This window comes from Eleutherodactylus coqui, chromosome 1 (genome assembly GCF_035609145.1).
Source record: "Eleutherodactylus coqui strain aEleCoq1 chromosome 1, aEleCoq1.hap1, whole genome shotgun sequence".
Taxonomy (NCBI): Eukaryota; Metazoa; Chordata; class Amphibia; order Anura; family Eleutherodactylidae; genus Eleutherodactylus; species Eleutherodactylus coqui.
In genome coordinates, this window is record NC_089837.1 from 478,184,500 (window position 1) to 478,208,262 (window position 23,763).

General features: G+C 41.4%; 1 protein-coding gene across 2 annotated transcripts in view; it reads left to right on the forward strand.

Moving 5' to 3' along the window:
- The window catches only part of SARNP (SAP domain containing ribonucleoprotein), a 70,880-nt gene extending 49,119 nt beyond the window's left edge, over window positions 1–21,761 (forward strand). For both annotated transcript variants that reach the window (XM_066584916.1, XM_066584925.1), the window contains 2 exons: window positions 18,966–19,049; window positions 21,623–21,761. In XM_066584916.1, coding sequence (XP_066441013.1) covers window positions 18,966–19,049; window positions 21,623–21,664 — 126 coding nt within the window. In that variant the 3' untranslated portion in view covers window positions 21,665–21,761. The remainder of the gene's footprint in view (window positions 1–18,965; window positions 19,050–21,622) is intronic.
- The last annotated feature ends 2,002 nt before the right edge of the window (window positions 21,762–23,763 follow it).

The window sequence follows — 23,763 nt, forward strand, 5'->3', positions numbered from 1 at the left end:
CTTTGCATCCTAACCACTATTTCAAATGCGCAAAATACGTAAAGCAAACCAACATGGAGGTCTTTTTATGTGTTGCCCAATTGGCTCATATAATTAAAATATTTCCCAGTAAACCACATGCAAATGAAGTTTGTTGTGGAAAGTTAGCCCAGCACCGCACTCTTAGGCCAGCTTCACACAGACTTATTGGCGCCTGCAATTCACAGTGAATAGTGGAAAAACAAGACGTGTGGAACTCCGCAGATGAATTGGCCATTTCAATAAGAGCGTCTTTGAGTCCCGTGCGCAAAAATACATGCCCTGCGGGCACAAAAATACTGATACAAGGAAAACTGTTACTCTAAGGCATGTCTGTGTGAAGCTGGCCTTAAGAGAATTTTGGTTGCCCATCACAACCAATCACAGTGCAGCAGTATAAGGAATGGAAACTGTGATTGGTTAGTATAGGTGTCAGACAGATTTTCTCTCGGACTGCTTTCATAAAAGTGGGGTCTCGGGCTACTTGGATGTGGCCCACCTTGTAATTGTTGTGGTAATGAGGGAGTGTGAGGCATAGAGTGTAGTTACATAATACGTACACATGAGGGCAGAGTTGTTTTAATAACAAACCACACCACATCAGCCCAAGATGTATAATAAAAAAATAACTTTTTTTTCCCCATTTTGGATGTTCTGCCTGCGTTCCTATGCATTGAACGTTTGCTGTTTGTGGCTGCTCCCTTTATTGGATGTGCGCTCTGCCCCATCTATCCAAGGCGTATAAACTAGCCTGTATATACTGTATGCCCTAGTAAACTTGGAGACCGTAGGCCCAAAGAGAGGTGAGCCTAAGTGTTAGGGTCGTGTGTAATGGCAGGTGGGCTCTTACGATTGGATAAAAATGTGTGGCAAGAAGCTCAATAATATACGTACTACATTTAGCAATATTGAAGTTGAAATTCGTGTATTCTATGTCTGCATATTCCGTGGTGCTTTTAGCGTGCTGTTACTCTTTATATAGGCTTTCTATTTGCTGTCAGTCAAATAACCTCATAAGGACCAAGCGCTCTAAACGTACGGCGCTTGGTCGTGGGCATCAATCCAGCCTGATCGCAGAAATATGGCGCAGTTTTAAAACGCCTGCTTATGCAATCTTAGTCACAGCTGAGAACCCGGAGAAGAAGGGAGGAGCGGTTTTTAACCACTTCTGCCTTCTCCTTTCCATGGTGCATAGTGCTCAATGAGCACTATGTACTAAGAAGTGGAAGTGTTTGTTCCACTACGCGAGCTGGCGGTCACATGACCGCCGGGATCTCTTCTTACAACTCGATCAGTGACTATTGTCACTGCAGGGGGATATTTTCCCCTATAACAGGGGCTCCTATGGATGCCCCAGCTATATTGGAAAAGTGTGTAATAAAAAAAAAACATGTGACTTTCCCACAGTGGTCTTATATGACGTCATGGGGAACATAGATGGTAAAAAAAATTACAGAATAAAATAAAAACCTATACATTAAAAAGATTATATATGTGTATATAAACTAGCTTGTTACCTGTGACTTCATCTGCGTGGAATTTGTATATTTTTTTTAATTTAATCTGTTTAGCTGTTTTTATTGAAATGTAAAAAGTTGGAATCGTGAAAGATCTGACTGGCACGGCATATTAAAAGACCAAAAAATGGTTAGGAAATAAGATTATCAAAGGAAACCATTTCTTACACAGCTGAGGTAAGATAAAAGCTGCGCTGTGATTGGTTGCTATGGGCAACACAAATTTTCTTCTCTCGATCCATGTCAGTGTGTGTTTGGTTCAAGTTTTAATCCCAAGCAACGCCGGGTATCCCTGCTAGCTTAATAACCATATACGTGCGGCAGCAACGTCTGCCTTCACGTGTCTGCCTGTTCGTATAGGCCTAGCTTATGATGTGCGGAGGTTCGCCTGCTCATCACCAAATGAATCTCTTGTCGCGCTCCCTTGAGAACTCTATACATTTTTGGGATAAAACGTAGCCTGTGTCCTTCCTCAAGACGCAAGCTAGCTCCCCGCCCAAATTCCATCAAAAGCGCTTCAGTGGTTTAGCCGTGAAAAGGCAAGAGCCAGAGTTACTTTCGCATTCATAACAATAGTATGATTGCACTTGGATGTGCTGTCTGATTCCCTTTGCATCCTTGTGTTCTGTAGCCAAATCTTTACAGTAGTGGTTGCATCATCAGACAGCATTCTGATGTCCTATTTAGACAGGACGAAAGTCGTCTAAACCAGTGGTTCTCAACCTTTTTCAGCCCAGCGCCCCCTATAGGTCTTGGGATGCTGGTCAGCGCCCTCCAAGCCTTACTAGTTTAAACCCAGTCAAAGTTAACCTTTTTTTTACAAAGTTAAAAGTGCAAATTAAAATGCAGAATACTTTTTTTTTTCTTCAAAGCTTGATGGTGTTTAACAGATTAGCATAAATTGTGAAAACGGGTCTCTAAAAGTTACCAAAGAAGTCTTTGTCAGCTAAATGTAGCTGCTAAAATGTAGGTGCTAAATATTTAAAAACAGGTTAATTGTGGATACAATAATAAATAGGATTTATTGCAGGAGAAGCGAGCAATAATACCATCTTTAATTATCATTCAATAGAAACGTACAACATATAAAGAAAATGCAAGATACACCTTAATCCTTAATGGTCAGAAGGCTAATTAAAATGCAAGAACAATGAAGCTCGACTAAGAATAATAAGGTTTCCCATAATCAATCTGTGTCATTAATGGCTGCCTTGGGCCTGATGAGCGGATGCAAATTTCACGATATCTGGTTCTATCTTCATCAACCGCAGTCTCAAGTCACCCCTTACACATATCTGAAGTTTGTTTCTCACTAAAGCCCCTCTCCACGAAGTACATAGATGGGAAAAGCTAACACGAGCAACTTAACTTCCTGCCACAGGATAGCATAGGAATTCTTCACTTTCATCCAAAAACATTCTTAGCCACATTTGTTGGAAAAGTGCTTGGGCTTCGCTATCGTGTTTCAAGTCGATCAACTGCTCTTGTAATCTGGGATAAAATTCTCCTGCACCTGCTGAAAATGGATTGAGGACCCACATTGGTATTTTAAGGGTACATAGATCATGAAACCTACTTTGCATGTCTTCTTTGGCTTGCTTGAGGTGTGAGCATGCATCTTAAAGTTTGCCTCCGTTTTCGCGTGCAATTTCTTGAAGACTCGGAAACTGAAAGAGCTTGCGTCGACTCAGGGTATTGGTATGAAGGTCCAGTTTGGCAATGAAGGAAGAGATTATACCTTTAGACTTAATGAAATTCATTTTGTCTCCTTGTAGCTTTGTGTTGACCTGGATGAGTTTGTCAAATATGTCTGCGAGATAGGCAATGTCAAGACATCGTAGTTCGATTGCATCATAAAGACTTAGGTCAATCAGCCGAAGAAACTCGACTAATGTGTCAAAAAGTTCGTAGAAGCGTCGTAAGCACTTTTCTTTTGATGGCCACCTCACTTTGATGTGTAGAAGACATTCAAATTCTTTGTCATGGTCTTGACAGAGCTTGCGGAAAAGACATTTGTTGAAAGAGTGCGCTTTTATCTTGTTAACTGCAATCTCTCACAAATGTTTAGCAACATGGTGCTGCCGATGGATCATACAGTGGACTGCCATTATGCCAGGTATAGCAGACTTTAAATGGGCTATAAATCTGCGATATCGGCCAATCATGGACGCAGCTCCGTCGGGTGCACAAGCAAGTACATTTGTTAAAGGGAAGTTTTTTTTTCTTGGAAAAATTGTTCCACTCTTATGTATATAGAGGAGCCTTTCGTGTCGGTGGTTAAATTTCTGGTAAACAACTGATCCTCCACTACTCCTTCATTCCGATTAATGAAACGAACGTAAGCTAACAGCGATACTTCATTGCCTCTGGCCGTTGATTCGTCAATTTGCATTACAAATTCTGTGGTTTTTTTGGGTTTTTTGGCCATCTCGTCAATTCTGCTTGAAACTGTGTCATTACTCAAAGGGATCGATTTCACCATGGCACACGTGTCAGGCCCCAGCATAGTACTGACAATCTCTTTAACTGCAGGTAACACAAGTGTTTCCCCAATAGTATGTGATTTGCCACATTGTACTATTAACAAAGAGACTTTATAGGAAGCAAGGAGGCCTTTGCCAGCATTGAGAGCAGATTTTCCAAATAGCTTGCCTACAGTGCTGCGGTTCTCAAACTTTGACTTTAAACCCTGGAAAAATGAAATAAGCTTACTCACTTTGTCTGAATGCCTTTTTGCAAGGTGATCACTCAGTCTCAAAGGCTAAATAGCTTCATTTGAAAATGCCTTTTCACAAATGAGGCACAAGGGAAGCTGTCCAGTTGTAGGAGAAGGGATGAATCCGTATTTCAAGTATTCATTTGAATATTGTCGGCATTTCTTCTCAGCCATTTTTTAAAGTATGCTTCAAGAATGCACTGCTTATGTTGCTCTATCATATATTGATGTATGACTTTTATAACTCCATGACTCTGCTACAGGACAGTCACACTGGATAACCTAAAGAACAACCTAACCTGCTGTATTCCATAATGCCGCTGATTGGCTGGAACTTTCATTTGTGTGGGTCTCTGGGAGTTGTAGTTTATATCAGAGTTCTGGAAAGACACTACAACTCCCAGAGACCCACACAAGTGAAAGTTTGAAGCAGTTCCAGCCAATCAGTGGCCTTGTGGAATACAGCAGGTTAGGTTGTGCTGTAGGATATCCAGTGTTATGAAGTGTGATTGATCTGTAGCGGAGTCATGGAGTTATAAAAGTCATACATTATATTATAGAGGCGTGCAGGCTGCACAACTCCCATTACATGTAAGAGATTCATATGGAAATAATTGCCTCGGTTTTCATCGGTTTTGGATTTCACAGATTTTGTTTTCGGACGCTTTATCGACGAAAACCGAGGTATCACTGCTAATTTTTAGAAAAATGTAGTTACTAGACAAAAAAAAAAAAATCAACAAAGCAAACACAGAACGCCCCCTGCCACCCCTTTTCATTTCACCGCTCTCTTGCAAAGTAAAAACTGCTCACCAGGGGGCAATAACGCCAACGTTGAGAACCACTGGTCTAAACGACTGCTCGAGCACTGACGTCACCGCCAAGGAACTTGGCGCTCATGCAGAGCCTTTGCACTGACAGATTTCACCGCTGGATCCCGGGCTTCTCGCTCAGCATTAAACTCCCCCTGACAAGCTGACTTTAATTTGGAACATGCGTAGTCCCATGCTCATTTAAATTGTATCAGCTTTATGTTTAAAGGGGTTGAAAAACCATGACTGCTTTCTTCTAATCACAGCGCCACCCTTTTCCATTGGCTTTGTGTGGTATTGAAGCGCCGCTCAATTGAAGTGAATGGGAGCTAAGCTGCAATACCAGACATAACCCACGAACAAGGGTGGCAATGTGTTGGGAAGAAAGCAGACTTGGTTTTCAAACCCTGGACAACCCCTTTCCCTTATATTAGTGTCATTGTGGGAGCACCTACTAGTATTGTCAAAACCATGCTATACAATTAATTGTCTTTAATATCGTACCTCTCCTTTACAAACCACAAGAATATACCTCGGCACTGAGACTTTCAGCTGTCTTCTGCCCAGGACTCGCAGACCTCCATGTTGAATAGGTTAATGCCGTGGACGGTAGTTTGGGTACCAGCTTACTTTTTGTCGAGCTTAGTGCTTTTTCTGTGCCAGTATCTCCATTCATTAAAAAGGAATGTGACTGAAACTTATAAATATGACCCCCATTGATATTTGTTGTTAGTTTTTGTGATGGGGAAACGGATGAGTTTCCTTCATTTATTTTTTCATAAACATCCTCAGCAAAACATGTTTCTCTGCAAGATCCTTATGGCCAAGTAATTTGTTTCTGAGAAAAATGCGGATTCCTCCTGTTGAGCCACTTCATTTCTGTAAATCTTGTGCTGAGAAGATTGCCTCACGGGAAGGCCGGTGCTTAACCCTCACCAGCTCCTCCATGCGTTATATAATAGACTAATGATGATTCAACGGACCGTTCAGGGCTAAGGGGCCTTTTTAGACCAGCCGATTATCGAATGACCTCATTGGTCGTTCGTGCAGCCTATTAAGACAGGCAGATCGTTGGCTCCTTCAAACAAGGATCATTCTGTCTCTCACATTCGCTGTATAAGTGAGAAGGACTGAACGAGCGCTGTTTTAAGTGAAAGGGCCAGCAATGGATTTTATGCCTACATAAAATTAACGAAAAGCAAACGATTATCGTTCGTCGTTAAGTTGTTGGCTTGCATTCAGACTGAACGATTCCATTGCAACAATTTTTATTTTATATTCATAACAAAGTAATTGATTTCTGTAAAATTAAAATCTGCTAATTACACTGGTCAAATTTGAAAAGCAGGTAGCACGTCTCCCTTTCAAGTTACGAACCACTTCCTCTATTTAACCCCTACATGCCCGGTGATGCACTTTTTTTTTTAACAAAAGAAAAATACATATTTGGTATCGCTGCGCCTGTAAAAGTCTGAGTTATCAAAGTAACACATTATTTACCCCGCACGGTGAATGCCGTCCCAAAAAAAAATAAAGAACTCCAAAAATGCGCATTTTTCGTCAGTGTCTCCAAGAAAAAAATGCAATAAAAACAATCGCAAAGTCGTTTGTAATCCAAAAAGGTACCAACGGAAACTACAGGACGTCCTGCAAAAAATGAGCCCTCACACAACTAGGTCACCGGAAAAATAAAAAAAACTATTGCGCCGAAAAGATAATTAAAAAAAATTAAATTATCTTTGTAAAAAAAATACACAGTAGTACAGTAAAAGAAAAAAAAAAAACTATAAATTTGGTATTGTAGTATTCGTACTGACCCAGAGAATAAAGTTATCAGGTCATTTTTGTTGGCGTTTGTGCGCCGTAGAAACCAGACGCAACGAAAGATGGTGCGATTTCATTTTTCCATTTTACTCCACTTGGAATTTTCAAAATGTTTTTCAGTACATTATATGGTATATTAAATAGCACCATTGAAAAATACAACTCGTCCCGCAAAAAACAAGCCCTCATACAGCGACGTCGATGGATAAATAAGAGTTACGATTTTTTAAAAAGGGGGAGGAAAAAACGAAAATGAGCAGCTGCCACTTATAATTGGGTAGGCTGCTATTACATGGGCACAGTTAAAGGGGTTGTCCCGCGGCAGCAAGTGGGTCTATACACTTCTGTATGGCCATAATAATGCACTTTGTAATGTACATTGTGCATTAATTATGAGCCATACAGAAGTTATAAAAAGTTTTTCACTTACCTGCTCCGCTGCTGGCGTCCTCGTCTCCATGGAGCCCGCCTAATTTTCGCCGTCTAAAATGGTCGAATGGCCAAATTAGATGCGCTTGCGCAGTCCGGGTCTTCTGCTTTCTTCAATGGGGCTCCGTGTAGCTCCGCCCCGTCACGTGCCGATTCCAGCCAATCAGGAGGCTGGAATCGGCAATGGACCGCACAGAAGAGCTGCGGTCCACGGAGGAAGAGGATCCCGGCGGCCATCTTCAGCCGGTAAGTATAGAAGTCACCGGAGCGCGGGGATTAAGGTAAGCGCTGAGCGTTTTTTTTTTTTAACGTCCCTGCATCGGGGTTGTCTCGCGCCGAACCGGGGGGGGGGGGGGGGGTTGAAAAAAAAAAAACCCGTTTCGGCGCGGGACAACCCCTTTAAAGCTCGTGTAATAGCGCTATTTGCTGAGTTGCACTTGCCTTGCAGTTCAGCCTAGTTATTGTCAAGAAACGAGCGCTAGCAGGTAATGTAGAGTAAGTAATGTAGCTCATGTGTGTCACTACACATCCTTCCTCCCCTCTGCTGTAACACTGCTGTCCCCCTTCACCTGTTATAACATGGCAACGCTGTAAACCCCCAGTCATTAGTTTCAGTCTTCCCATAAGGCTCTCGGTCCTCTAACAATGCAGTGTATTGGAGCAGATTGAAACATGGAAATTAGACGTTACATTTTTTAATAGCCAACCGCAAATATGATTTTTATGTGAAAATACTCTGCTGATATTTCCTTGCAGACCAATGTCCGTAGCATTTAATTGTAATGTACTTTTAGTGTAGCGGATTGTTGCGGACAGTTGGCGTACGTACCCATAGGCAGATCTTTTTTTTTTTTTAGATTTTTTTGCGCAAAACTTTATTTTTTTCTTTTGGGCATCACTGCATTCAAAGACTGATAACTTTATTTTTGCATGGATGGAGACAGAGCTGTTTAAGCGCTTGTATTTCATTTTTTTATTTTTTTTTGTGATGAGCTGTAGTTTTTATTAACATTATTTTTTGATCCGACTTCTAAATAAAAAGAAAAAAGATCACCCTCCCCCTTCCCCATAGATTTTCATTGCGGATGTGGTGATTCTGCGACCCTAGGAACTGTACTGTAGTTTATTATCTGTAGGCTTGCCTATAATGAGCCATGACACCCCCCCCCCCCCCCCATAGGCCATAATCTGGTGCTTAGTTGTCATGCAAACCATCGACCCTCTGCAATTTGATAGCTGAGGGCCAGTGATGTCATAGACACTCTGTTAATTCTATACAAGCTGCATTTATCGATCGTGGCATGTAAGGGACTAATGGCAGGGATCTGCTCTCTGTGATCATTGCACTAGCCTGAGCCTGCGCCATCTACATGCCATTCATGTATGCAGAAAGTATCTACCATCCCCCCGTTAACCCCCTCCCCCAATGACATAAATGTACATCATGGGGCATGAAGAGGTTGAATCTTATCCATTATGCTACTATTATACTGTTATTGTAAATGCTGAAAATCTGCAGCACTTACCCCCAGTGGGAGCACACTCCTAGACGAGAGCTAGTCATGTGACCAAATAAAGTATGCAATTTGTCTGTAACTTCCTGTCACACAAATATTTTAGAGTTGCAAATTTGCTATTAATCTTCAAAGTGGCCTTCATGTCATAAGTTGCAGTCACATGCGATTTGCATTATCGATGGTAACAGTCATGTATGACTTACGACCATAAAAATGTTCCATCACTAAACTATTGATGACCTATCCTAGCAGCCTTGCCCGGTATTGCAGCTTGATGCTGTGTCAGGCCATGCTGTGCTGCTGTCAGGCCATGTGACCACTGACCGTGATATCCATCCTCACCGCCGGGCCATCAGTACTCTTGGTTGTGGCCTTCTTATAGCAACGGTTACTGAGTGAGCACTTAAAAACTCGTCCGTGGTTATACCGATCGCTATGTTGCAGGACACAGTGACACGGTGGTGGTTGGTGCTGCACTAATCACTGCCAACCACCAATGGCCACAATCCCCTATCGGCGGTGATGTGATTTGTCACGCTCAACTGGCTTGCCCATCAAAGAACTTTGCGCCACTTCAGAGTATCAGAAGCCATTCTGCCCAACTCCTTCTGTTCAGCAAACGTGAGCAGAGCTGCCCTATGGCTAGAGGAGGTTATACACTTGTCACCACCTATAGAGGATTGTCAAACCTGGGAAAAGCAATGTGACATATTTTGTGGGGTCTGTCTTTGGTGGCATGAGCTGGGCACTGAAATGGCATATCTGAGGAAAAATCTGAATTTTCACACTCTACCTCCTTCTGAAAAAACCCTGTGGCTTCTAATGTTCCCTAAACACTTTGGTGCAGTTTTCGAAAATTGGGTCACTTCTAGGAGGTTTCAACTAGACCGGTACCTCATTGCTCTACAAATGCAACCATTCACCCCAAAATCTGCTCACTAGAGTTGAGCGAACATACTCTGCCGAGCTTGATGCTCGTTCGAGTACTCGATGGTGCTCGTCTCCCATTGTAGTCAATGGGGTTCGTTACTCGAGTAGAGCTCTCGAATTTTACGAAAAGCTAGACTCGAATAACATGGACCCGAGCATTTGGGTGCTCGCTCATCCCTACTGCTCACCAAAAGGCACTCCTTTGCTTCTAAGCCCCGCCGTATGTCCAAACAGCACTTTATAGCCACAAATGGGGTATTGCTGTACTCATGAGAAATGGTGAACGTATTGCGGAGTGCTTTTGCTATTAAATTCATTGCGAAAATGCAAAATATTGCGCTAAAAACACTTTATCGAAATAAAATGAAGTTTTTCATTTTCCCGGACGGGTAATTTGCTGGACGTTAAAGCTCCATATAAGGCTGTATTTATACGGGCAAGTGGAATTAGTTCACGAAAACCGGGCTGATATCTCCTAGCAACACATGCAATTTTTCAGCGATTGTAAATTTTTTCATTTTTATTTTTTTTGCAATGCGTTTCGTGAGGAAAAACGCATCGTATCGCCGTACATTATGTTTTTACACGCTTAAAATAGGTGCTTTTACACAACCGATTTATCATTCGCACGAGCGACTGATCAGAGAGTTGGCTCGTGCAGTCTGTTTATACAGACAGGTATGTCGTTTGCTTGCTCAGTCATTTACATTCAGTGCAGCAGTGAATGAGAACGACTGAACGATCGGTATTTAAACCAAGCGATTAGCGAACGATTCAACAATGATTTTCATACTTGCATGACATTAACAATTACCGAACGTACGATCGCGCGTCATTGGTTGTGTTTACGCTTGAACGGCGATCATCCAAACGATCCAACGGTTTGAACGATAATTGTTCGCCTGTGATCTGATTTTTCTATGTACAGAGTTCTTTCGTGGATTTGACCAGTAAACCTAAAGTGATTTTTGCAGGACCAGAGTCTGATAAGTGGAGAAAGTATTTATTTTTTTTTGGACAATAGGATATATTACAAAGTTTCTTTTTTGCTTATGCTATTGATTTATGGGGGCAAAAAGTGGTTAAGGAGTAACAAAACTTTTTTTTTTTTTTTTTTAATACTGAGAAGCATGGGGGGGCCTTTGTGTAGAAGTGTAAACAAAGCAATCCGAATGAGTCTAATCCGACCACAGTGAGACTTCCTTAATTCGACAAGGCTCATGGTTGGTGGTGCAGAGTTACTGACTTGGTATACACCTCGTCAGAGGAAGGAAAGCAATGGGGATTTGAATCTCTGCCATCCTACATACGCCTTGGGCCAAGATGTTGCTGCTCCCTGTTGAGTAGGTCAAAAAGATGGTTCAGCTGTCTGTGAAGTCCTGCCTGTAACTGATGAGCTGTTCTGCAATACCGCAGTATGCCATATGACCAGTGTTCGGCTCTTAATAGACATAATTGTTTTCTAATTACTCCCAGGGTACTGTGTAGATGTCCTTGTTCCCACTGGACCTTATGATAAGCATGCTTTTGGCACATGATTTATCGATGGTGATTTAAAAAAAACCCTCTTTATCCAGCATTTAACCCCTATGAAGTCATGCAAAATGAAATCCGTTATACTTTTAATTATTGAGGTATTTGCTTTATTTATACCTGTAATGTAGATTGTGATCGAGATCAATATACACTTGTGCTTCTATGAAACTCCCAAAACTTTTTTTGCAACTTGGTTCTATGTAAGCGTATTTTTCTTCTGCAGGGGCTGTACATGAAATATGTGTAAATAAATGTACACAACGCCACAGATCTGCTCTCTGCAGCAGTGTACATTACAAAATCCGAGCAGTATGCATTTATTTAGTGTCGGGGTAGTGTCGTTCTTTTTATGCCGTCTTACAGAATCCAAAGAAAAACTCGAAAGATTTATTGATGTCTTTATGCTACTTTTCCAAAGCAACAATGTGGTTTGTGTTTGGAAATGTGGGTATGGCTTCCCAACTGCACAGAGTGTAACTGATTTACTATACTATACTACTACTTTGGCAGTGGTTGGGAGTACAGTGCATGATACTTAAGGGTGGCAAATAAGGGAGATGGAATAATACCTCCACAGTGCCATCTACTGGAAGGTAGCATTCCTTCAAGCCAAAGTTAAACTCTTTATACAACCCTTGTAACAATGACCATCCCAGGCCTCTCACTAGCAAAGCCAGACTCCTACTGCACACTGATGAAGGGCAAATACCCTGAAACAGCTGTCTGTGCATGGAGTCTGGCTTTGCTTTTAATTCCTGGTCATTGTTACAAGGCTCGTGTAAAGAGTCTAACTTTGGCTTGAAGGAATGCTGCCTTTTAATAGGTGGCACTGTGGAGGTATTATTCCAGCTCCCTTATTTGCATATTACCCAGAGGAGCATGAATGGCCTTTTGAGTCTCCTCACTCATAGTCTAGGTGCACTCCCTAAGGAGAAATGATAGCATTTCCTGACCCCCACTTAAGATTGGCATACCCCTCAGTGATAGACAAATCTAAATAAATGTACACTAGTATGCTGCTTTGTTGTTTTCGAGGAAATGTTGCTATATTCTACAATGCACTTTAAGGCCTCCGGTCAGACGAGCGTTTTATTTGTTTTTTTTGCGCTGCCAGCAGCGCACAGAACGTGCTTTTAATTGGAAACCAATAGGTTCCAATAGAAGCGCTCACATGAGAGAATGTTAGGCTGTGAAACGGCGCGCACCTAGCAAAAAGGACATGCTGTGGGTCACATGTAGCTCCATGGTGCACACCAAAGATAGGACCTGTCCTATCTTTGGTGCACGATGTGCAGGAGTTTCCATTGACTGCCATGGGAGCAGGAGGTTATGGAAACTCCTGTGAAGGAAAAAAAGATTCACTGCTGTAGACAGCGGGGTATTCCTCCAACCCCCTTGCTGAGGCATTTCCCTAAAGCGGGGTGAAAGAGGGGAGCAGGGTTATGGACTTTCCCCAAGGCCTTTTCCTAAAGGTGTGTGAGGAGGGGGCGGGGCTAGAGTGATCTACTCTCTAGCCCCGCCTCCACTATTTGCAATGGCGAATCTCTTTGAGAAGCCCTATAGCCCCGCCAACTCTCTGCGCTATGGGGATATCCCTCGGTGGTCCCCAGAGCAGGGAGAGAGAGAGAGAGAACAGGATTATGGATTAATCCCCCATAGCAGGGAGAGGGAGCGGAGCCATGGGGTATTTCCAAATAGCAGAAAGAAAGAGCGGAGCTATGGGGGATTAACCCATAGCCCTGCTCCGTCTCTCCCTGCTATGGGTTAATCTACCATAGCTCCGCTGTCTCTCCCTGCTATGGGGAAATCCCGAAGCCCTGTGGGGGGGCTTCTCTCTCCAGTAAATGGGCGATTTTCATGCACGTGAAGCTCAGGTCTTTTGTGTATGAAACATTGTCTGTTCATGCGCTTTCTACACACGCAAGTGGCTAACCTTTCTGCGATTTAGTGCGCAAAAAAAAATGCTCGTCTGACCGAGCGCTGAAGCAGATGTCTGAGACTTTTTTTTTAATGAAGTTTAAAAGTACCCGCCACTTAAATCCCCAATACTGACTCTCTAGTCATCTTTCGCCTGTCTCGGTTTGCACACTGAAAAGTGACGTTATAGCAAAACATGACAATAACTGGCCTCCGCAATGGTGCCAGGAAGTACTGCACATGACTGCGGATGTGTGTGAAACCATTTTTAGGGCTATTTTGCTAGGAATTTGCAAAAAATTACAAGAGTCCTAAGAGACTGAAAAATTTTGGAATGTGATGCCAACATCTTGTTTTATGCAAAGTAACACATGAATTCGAACCAACGCAATATTAGGAGGCATTGTAACTGTGCACCCCTCACCTGATCTGTTGCACTCTGGATGACTCTTATTTACAGTAGATATAACAAGTCTACACACCCCCGTTAAAATGAAATGTTTGTATTATGTTAAAAAATGGGCCAAGATGAATCATTTCGGATTTATTTCCCCCTCAGTGTGACCCGTTATCTGTATAATTCCACTGAAAAAAAAACTGAAATCTTTTAGGGTAAAAAAATAAAAATACCAAACCTGACATAATGTGGTTGTATAAGTGTGAACACCCTCTTATATTTGGGGATGTGGTTGTGTTCAGAATCGGCTAATTACATTTAAACTCATGTTAAATAGTAGTCAGTACTCCGCTGTAAATAATGGCAGCGATTTTGATTCATCCCATGTAAAGTTCAGCTCTTCTAGAAGGATTATCCTGACATTTTCTTAGTTGGTCCATAAAAACCTTACAGCACATCAAAGGGATCTGATTGTTGGAAGGTATCAGTCAGGAGGAGACCAAACCATTTCCAAGGTATCACATATACTAAGGAACACAGTGAGAACGGTCAACATGAAACAGGGTGAAGACGGCCAACAAGAAGTGGATTAAATTTGGCACAACAGTGACATTACCAAGAACTGGACGTCCCTCAAAAATTAATGAAAGTCCAATAGAAAATTGGCCCAGGGGACTGCTGAGAGGTCTACAGCAACACTAAAGGAGCTGCAGGAGTTTCTGGTAACTACTGGTTGTGTAGTGTATGTGACAATAATTCTCCCATATTCTTCATATGTCTGGGCTGTGGGGTAGGGTGGGCAGACAAAAGCCTTTTCCAACTAAGGAACACATCCAAGCCCAGCTGTGTTTTGCCAAAAATCTACATCCGTTCTGCCAAAGGTATGTGGGAGAACGTGTTCTGGTCTGATGAGACCAAGGTTGAACTTTTTGGCCATAATTCCAAAAGGTATATTTGGTGCAAAGCCAACACTGTGCAGCATCAAAAGAACCCTATACCCACAGTGATGATGGAGGAGGCAGCATTATGCTTCAGGGCTGTTTTTCTGCTACTGGGCTTAAGTCAAGGTGGAAGATGATTGTGAACCGTTCCAAATATCAGTCTATTTTGGCACAAAACTTTCAGGCCTCTGCTAAATAGCTGAACAATAAGAGGAATTTCACCTTTCATCACGATAATCGCCTAAAGCATAACACATCCGAATCAACAAAAAATGGCTTTGCCAGAAGAACATCAGAGTTTTGGAATGGCCCAGACTTGAATCCTATTGAAAATCTGTTGGTTGACCAGAAGAAGGCGCTATACACGAGATTCCCTCGCAATCTGACAGATTGAGAGCACTTTTGCAAGGAAGAGTGGGCAAAGATGGCCAAGTCAAGATGTGCCATGCTGATAGACACCTACTCAAAAAGACTGATTGCTGACATCAAGTCAAAGGGTACATCAACAAAGTATTAGTTTTAGGGTGTGCATATTTATTTGTTTTGTTTTTTTTTGTTTACCCAAAAAGATTTCAGTTTGGTTTTCAATGGAATTATACAGGTAATGGATCGCATTTGATGCTGCGATTTCTCCTTGCTTTGTCTTGCTATTGTGTGCTATCGTTTCCATGATTTACCAGCACAGCGTCGCATGACCAGCTAGAGACTGTACCATCTCTGCCTGCATAGAGGACAGTGCCTTTACTATCTGCATTGACCTAAATAAGCTACAGACCATAAGAATGCAGTCAGGCAGCTGAACTATGTGACAGGAGCGTCTAATCAGCAGCAGTAACTGTGATAGGAGTTTGTGTGATAGTGTCCACTACTGACTAAAAAAATGACTAATTTGAGAACAAACAAACCCAAGTAAATCTGAGCTAGTTGAGTTTATATGACCCACATGAGGAGAGGCACTCCGGGAGTTTCAAATAGAAAGGAATAACTAAACAAAGTAATACTAGTCGACTTCTATATAATGGAGGATCAGTTCCATAATTTTTTTTAATTTTTTTTTTATTCACCCCAGTGGCCCTTTTTTTAAAAGTTTGTTGATAGTTTGGCCTTCTTTATATTGTATGATAAATGAATCTTGAAAACAATCGTTTAGATTTGTAAGAATGCCATCCTCTTCTCATACATGTTGGATTCTATCTTGGCGGTTGTCATCTAAATATCATAAAGATCCACGTCGTAAGTATCTTCTTTCTTTTCCCCCACCTTTTGAGAACCGTCATGACATGACTTGAACAATAGAAACGGTCCCTCTGGTTTGGTAATTTTTTTTTTGTTGAACAAACCCCGGTCACTGATGTAGAGTTTTGGCAACTGAACATTGCAGCGTTATTTTTGTTTTTCCCATGTGATGAACAGATAGAGAACAATGCCACTCCTATGAGTTGGGCTTTCTTATTATTATATACAACCTTTTACACATAACTACTATTGTCTATGGGAGCTGCTATTCACCCTAAAACCAAGTGGGTTTTTAATTTTATTTTTTTGACGCTCCTCTACCAAGGTATTGCAGTACTGATTTCCCTTCTACCTCCCTCTGCAATAAAGGTTTTCCATGGCCAGGACTGAGCCGTTGATTCATATATACTTGCTAGATTACTTTTCAAAACAAAAGGTTTTGGTGAGCAAATATGTACCCTACAGGAAAAGGGAGCAGTGTTCACATGAAAATGGATGCTACCGGCCAGAGGAATAGAAAACGGTGAAGGCACTAAAAAGAAAAGGCCATATGACACTTCTTTGGAGGAGGTCACTGTTCTCAGCAGCTGCATGGTGCCCATGGGTGCACTTGAGCATGGCCTGGGGCAGAAGCAAGAATAGGGAGGAGTATGGGGGGGAGAGATTTGATAAATGCACGGCCTGCTGGCTTTTGGTTAGGCGTAATTTGGCTCAGATGGGCTCCAGCAGCCCATGAATCAAAAGCTGTCAGTATAAGGCTAAAGATGGAGTGAGGAGCATTGTAAGTGTGCCTTTCTGTGACCCCAGCTGGCCTAGAGGTCAAGTGGCTTGATAGTTCAGAATAGTTGATTTAGTGGAGTGCATGCTGGAAGGTGGAGGGAAGCCTTAGAAGAGGCGTGTTCATACTCATCAAAAATACAGCATATAGATGTAGTGTGTGTGTGTGTGTGTGTGTGTGTGTGTGTCCTCTTCTGTTAACCCCTTCATTAGTGAAGAATTCTGTCTTTAAAGATTGTAAAGGAGTTCTGTGTTTTTTTGTTTTTTTTTTGTTTTTTCCTTTTTTGTAGTATTCTTTGTAATACCAGTTTAACTTGATTACCCTCAATATTGCAAGGCTGTTTATGGGTTCTTCTAGACACTTGTTAAGCACAAAAAAATTTAGTTTTTTTCCCCGGAAGTACACTTCTAGCGGAAGGCTCTGATGTGTGCTACATGCTGCCCGTAGATTTGTATGTTCTGAAAAAACGATAAAATAAAAGCATACCGCTGGGCTCTGTGCATTCTGCTGCCGCATAGAAAATGTTAGGGCTCTAACTCTGGGTATATAGAGCCTTTTACACGTCCCGATTAGGCAGGAACATTTGCCAAAGCGTTCTCTTGCCTAGTCATCGGGCCGTTTAAAAGCACAAACTCTCAATCGTCAGCTGATCCGCTTAAAAATCAACATGCTTGCTAGCCAGATGTACATTTCGCCATGTAAACGGGAAGATGTGCAGTTGATCAGGGATGGCTCTACGGGGGCGAATGATTGTTCGTTCCCTAATAGAGCCTCAATTGGCCATTGTATAGGCCCAGTAGACGAGTTCTGATCCTATTAGTGCTTGTCTACTGGAGCAAATTGCTCCATGTAAAAAAAAAAAAAAAAAAAAAAGAAACTTTAGTTTGACTGTTATTTTTTTTATATCTAACTGGCAAGTATGGGGATCAAACCCACGACCTTGTCGCTGCTAGCTCTGTACTCTTACTGACTGGGCTAAGTTCGTCTCGTTTTTTTAATTGCATCCATTTGTAATACAAAGTAACTTTATGTTCAGTACTCCTATTTCACGCGGTGATTCCTAACTTCAGTCCTCAAGGAACCCTAAGAGGTCGTGTTGTGACCATTTTCTTAACCAGTTTGTCCTCTGTGATGTCTACCTGTCTGTCGCAAAAGTGCAGGTTGGGTATGAAGCGGGCTGATACCCGCCCCAAACGGCCACGATTGGACCCAGCTGCAGTTGTAGCTGTTTAACCACTTATGTGCATAGTCAGTGCTGACCGTGGGAGGGGGGGGGGGGGGGAGAGGTATGGGAATGTCGCCTTCTGGCTCTCCATCGAATTCCCCGTCCCAAATGTGATTGCGGGGTTCTGATGCTTGCCTTAGCAGCCCTAGGCCTTGTGGAGGGCTGTAATGTACTTAATGGGCCAACATAAAAACTGCAGTAGTGTAGTACATTGTAGAAGTGATGAAAGCAACTTAAGTTCCCAATGGTTATAAGCCTATAGTACTCAGAATGGTCATTATAGATACAGGATAATACAGTGTTCTGAGAACTGATAGATTTGTGCTCTGATGTGAACATTCAAGAAGCTTCATTGCTCGTACAAGTGCTGTCGCCCCTTCAATCAGCTAATTGTCAGGGGTCCTGAGCGGCGGACCCCCACCACTCTGATATTGATGACCTATCCTGAGAAGCATAGGTCATCAATTTTTAATGCCTGGATAACCCCTTTAATTAGTGTAATTCAGTATTCCACATATACTCCCTCTGGAAACAAAAATTAAAACCCCGCTGATTTCTCGTGTGCCAAACTGACGGACTCTGGGGCTAATTCACACACACTTTGTGTTTTTTAAACACTTGTAAGAAAGGGAATGAATTTTTTTTTTGCTATTTAAGAGGAAAAAAGTATGTTGGTGGGTTTTTGGGAAAGTTGTCAAGTTAAAAGTTTTGTATAAAGCAATGTTGTGTTTTAAAGGTATATACTAATACAAAAAATACCACAAACTAAAACATTATGTATGTAGCCTTTTCACTCATTTTGTTATAGACTAACATCTAGATGCTTTCTTGACTGATCTCAGAGTTACAGTCCTTTTAGGGATGTGCTGTTTTTACCTTTTGGATACAACTAATTTTTCGCATCATTGAATTAATTCCATACTTGGAGCAATTTCTATGTCTGTTTAAAGAACTTGAACTTCTGTGGAAAAGGTGACTGTGAATGCTCTCCGACATGGTATATTAGATTTAGGCCAGCATAGCCGTATCTTGGTGACACAAGGTATATTAATGGCACCCTCATGGTACTACTGATACATTTTTGTTTACAACGGTTATGTCATCCACTCTCGTATTACACAATTACTTGCCTTTAGTATTGTAATCCATGTTGTCATTTTTCTGTCCAACAGACTGAAGATGATGAGAAACTTAAGAAGAGAAAAGAGCGTTTTGGCATAGTTACCAGCTCCGCTTCTCTAACTGATGATCTTGAGGTATGCTTGCTATACGGATTTCAACCATTTTGTATGTCTTCGGACTACATTAGGCCTTGTTCACATGTGCATTTTTATTATGGATCCCTGACACCAACAAATACTAAAGCCCCATTTAGACCAAACTTTTCGCACTCAAAATTCGCTCAAAGCCGTCTTTTTGAGCGATAACCGTTACATCTAAATGCACGGACATCATGCTGGTTTCGTGCACGAGTTGTTCCTCGCTCATTTGTCATTTTCTTGAACTCTTATTAGTGGTTCAGGCTGTAATTGCAGTAGGCAGCACTGATAAGATTCTTTCAGCTCATGTCCCACTGGTAGTTTACAGCGGGACGCGAGCTGTAATTGCGGAGAATACAGCGGTTTGCTTATGCAAAACAGCTGTATTGTTCGCCGAGCGATAGCGGCGGTGTCCTGCTCCACCTGCATAGCTCTTAAGTAGCTACTATAGACTACGCAAAGATGATCGCTCAAAACTGTCATTCAAACTGTCGTTTGAGCGACTTTTGAGCAATCATCTGTCAGTGTAAATGGGGTCTAACAGCACTCAACGTACCCCATTATAATTGGCTTTTTTGGCTTTTTGTCATGTCTGCTATTTTACAGGAAAAGATAGCGCAGCATGTGGCATAATTCTGCAATTTTTAATGAAATGTGTTGTAGAGGTGCCTAATGGATTTGATGGGGAGAATAGTGCAGTGCAATTCCTTTCTGTCTTTTTTTTTTTTTTTTCTTTTCTTCTTTCCCTAGCTAAAATGATGGCCCTGGTTTTCATAAGCCTGAAAATACCAGCGTCCAACGAGTACCGTACCTGATTTACTGACCTGCAGCTTATAAAATCTATTGTAGGTTCCACAGTGAGGACAAAACTTCTGTCCTCGTTAACTGTTTGAGCAAGAAAAAAAACTAATTGCATTAACCCTCTTACTGCCAGGGATTTTTCCAAAAACTGTCGTGGATACCAAAGGTATACTGTTTCGATCGTGTATAGTCAGAAGCCATTTATCTGTCTGATGATGACCTTGAAGCATGTATAGACTGATGATAGAAGCATGGAGAATAGAGATGAGCGAGCACACTCGCTAAGGACAATTACTCGATCGAGCATTGTCCTTAGTGAGTACCTGCCCGCTCGGAAGAAAAGGTTCGGCTGCCGGCGCGGACAATGCTCAATCGAGTAATTGTCCCTAGCGAGTATGCTCGCTCATCTCTAATGGAGAAGTTTAAGTATTTTGTTGTTTCGCGGCAGATTTCTTAACTTTACAAGCGGTCATTAATGTTCACAATAACTAGGTTACTTCCATCTGCTTCACACTTCTGGTCACATGATGTGTCATCTGGCTCCTGGTGCTCAATTTGTTCACCATTACATCTGATGGAGCATGAGCACTCTGCACTCCGTAGAGCGAATCGTGACCAGCTGATTATTCTCAGATTATTCTAGAAGTAATCCAAGGGTGTACATCTCATTATTTGCAACTGGCGTCCTTGTTACTAGAAAGCTGGAGTTACTAAGGCCAAAACAGAAAATTCAGTATTGCCTGTAGTGTCGAGTGCTGCCTTCACACCACCCCAGTCAGTCTCATGGCATTTGGGACCCCCGTTTATGAGTTGGAGGGGCTGATGAGCCTGCCACCATGTGGCTCATGGAAATGAGGAGTATAGTTATCTTACAGTGACCACCAAGGTCCATTTAAGAATTACAGGCCTTGGAATACTTGACCAACATTATGACAAAGCAGAATTTTTTTAATGCTTTTCATTATTATAAAAATGAGAATGAAGATCATTTTTTCCCCCCAAGAAAATGGGATTAAAATACATCCTTTAACTTATTCTAACTTTTTTTTTTTTCTTCTAACGTTGCAAATAAAGTTTGCTTCTAGTTTTAGGCAAACCTTTAAGTTTAATTGTTACAGTGTAATTGATGTAAGCAAAGGTAATATATGTGTTGTATGAACCTTTAGCAAGTCCTTGTGTAAATACTTACTGGGCTCTCAGCACGATTAGAAATCTATTATGTATTTACCTCTTCGATTTGTAGCTTTTTCATTTGCAACACAACACAGCTGGAAGTAGAGTATGTGTTGGCAATGTAACTCACGCATTGGCTTGTAAAACTTTTTGGAATGTGGGGTCAAATATGCACATTGGATGGCTCCCGGTTACCTTGCACAAAAATGCGAGGGCTTCTGTCAGAAGTGTGAACTCTGTGCCACATAGACCATGTGCCTCCTAACAGCCTCAGGTGGGGGAAAAGCTGGCCAATTAGCCATTATCGTGGGTCAAAGGGCACCGTAGTAGGAGCTGCTAAAGGTGGGGGATGTGAGAACAGGAAGCAGTGTCCATAAAGCGCTGTATGCCAGCTGTGTATTACCTCCTTCAACTACTTTACTGCTGCTTTCAAATGGTCTGTGGGGTGCGTTAATGAAGAGGAGAACACAGATAACGGCACTTATTCTGCAAGCTCTAGAGGTCCAAGTTAAAAGCAAGGTGGACAGGCAGCAGTTGTACTTCCTGGGATTTTTTGCCCCTATTTCTCATTTTCTCCTTTTTGCTTTTCATTCCAGGCAAAGAAGAGGAAGAGATCAGAACGGTTCGGCATTGTCTAGCCCAACCTCGTACGTCCACAGATGTGTTTGTCTCTGTTAGAAAGTGTTATAAGGAATCGCTTTCATTTGCTTTTTTTTTTTTTTAAACTTTTTAGGATGGGGGGGGGGGGGGGGATGGAGAATTTAATAAACAAAATACAAGCCGGTTCTAAAATGTGGCGTATTTCTTTGAGCGACGGTTTGCAGGTATTATACGTTAGTGTTTATTGATATGGGTCAGTCTTTTTGGCCAGAACAAGTTCTCTCGATCACTATTAAATTAAGCCTAAACTTGTATGTTTTGTCCATTCAATGACTATCTCTGTACGGAGTGGGTCAGGCACTTTGTTGCTATTCCGTCTTTTGAGTATATGATGGAATTCAATGGGAGGATGTTAACAATGCTTTCCTATTTCAGTGTTGAAAGTAGGCTGGCACTAATTACAAATGGACTTTTTATACATCTGGGAATTCATTACTTTACAACACTGACCTCATTCAAGCTTTTTATCCCACATTCTTCCCCTTCATCCACACACACCCCTAGGCTTAATGCGGAATGCTTTATTGCTTTAACTCCAGTTTGTCACAACTACGGGGTTCTTTCTCCTCAAGGTCTTTCACATTTTTCTTCGTAAATATAATGCAGCCCATAAATTGGATTATGATCTCAGCCCATCTAGGGATAGATCTTCACATAGAAATATGGGACTCGCCAGTAGGTCTTTTCTGCTGCATTTTTTTGCAGTGGTTCTAGAAAGTACTGCATTATTTTCTTTTCTTTCTGCCCCCCTTCCTCCCTACATGTGAAGTGTGCTACTGTGGATTTCAGATAACATGGGATAGGCTATTCTGTTACCAAAAATGGGAGATATTTATTGCTAATGCATTACAATATCGATATCTCCCAGCCTAGAAAAAAAACTTGCAAGGCTAACTTTACGACTTATGGGAAAGAAAAGATGAATATTCAAATAAAGCACATGCTTCCTTGTTAAATGAGAATAGGGCTGGAGTCTATGGGTACAGATTGTACAATATAATCAGAAAGTTTTTAAGACTTTTTTTTTTCACCTTTTATAGAAAAAAAGTGCCTACATGCGTTTATACTTATTTGTGTCATATAATGTCTGTGTGTGTATGTATGTATGTATGTATGTGTATATATATATATATATATATATATGTGTGTGTATATATATATATATATATATATATATATATATATATATATATATATATATATATATATATATATATATATATAAAATTATCTACAGTATGTATGATCTATACTCTGTTAGTTCCTTCAGGCAACAGAAGCAGTGTATAGGCCACATTTAAGGTCGTCGTATCCATTAGATGAAAATTGTCTAATATCCAATCTGTATTGCAGGTAGATTACAGATAAACGTTGGTAGAAAATTTCAAAATGTTCATAGCTAGTTTAGTTTAACTCTTTAAGGGCTCCTTCACACTGACATGAAAATCGCACGAGATCTGTGAGTTGCAGGCCGCACAAATATGAAACCCTTTCTTTTGATGGGGTACATTAGCGATGTTTTCCCTGTATGGCACCACGATGCTAATTGGGGAAACCTATCGCAGCACGATCCTATCTTCCTGCAAGATCACCCATTGTTTTCACTGGTGCCGGCGACAGCAGCGCCGTATTTCTATCGGCCAAGATTAAAGCCAAGTGCCACTTATTCACCGTGCTTGGCCTTTAAGGGGTTAACCATTTAATCAGTGAAATTATTTGCTTTCAATTTATATTTATAGTATTTGCATTAGTTTTGTGTTTTGGTTGACTATACTAGGACATAAATGTGAACATTATACCTACTATGGAATCCTCTACAAACCTGCGCTCCATTATGCATACTTGTGACATTCCCATTAGATCCCGATGGGGCTGGTAATGTCTGATACTTAGCTCAAATTGTTGGCTTCTGTTTTAGGAATTGACTTTGTGTAATTTCCCTTTAGATTGAGGACTGTTGACAGTTGTAAGACATCTTTGCATGGTGTTAGTTATATCCGTTTAACATATGAAAGCATAAAAGACAAATGACAGCGCACCAAGATGCCATTAAAGGGTCAGCGACACACATTAATCA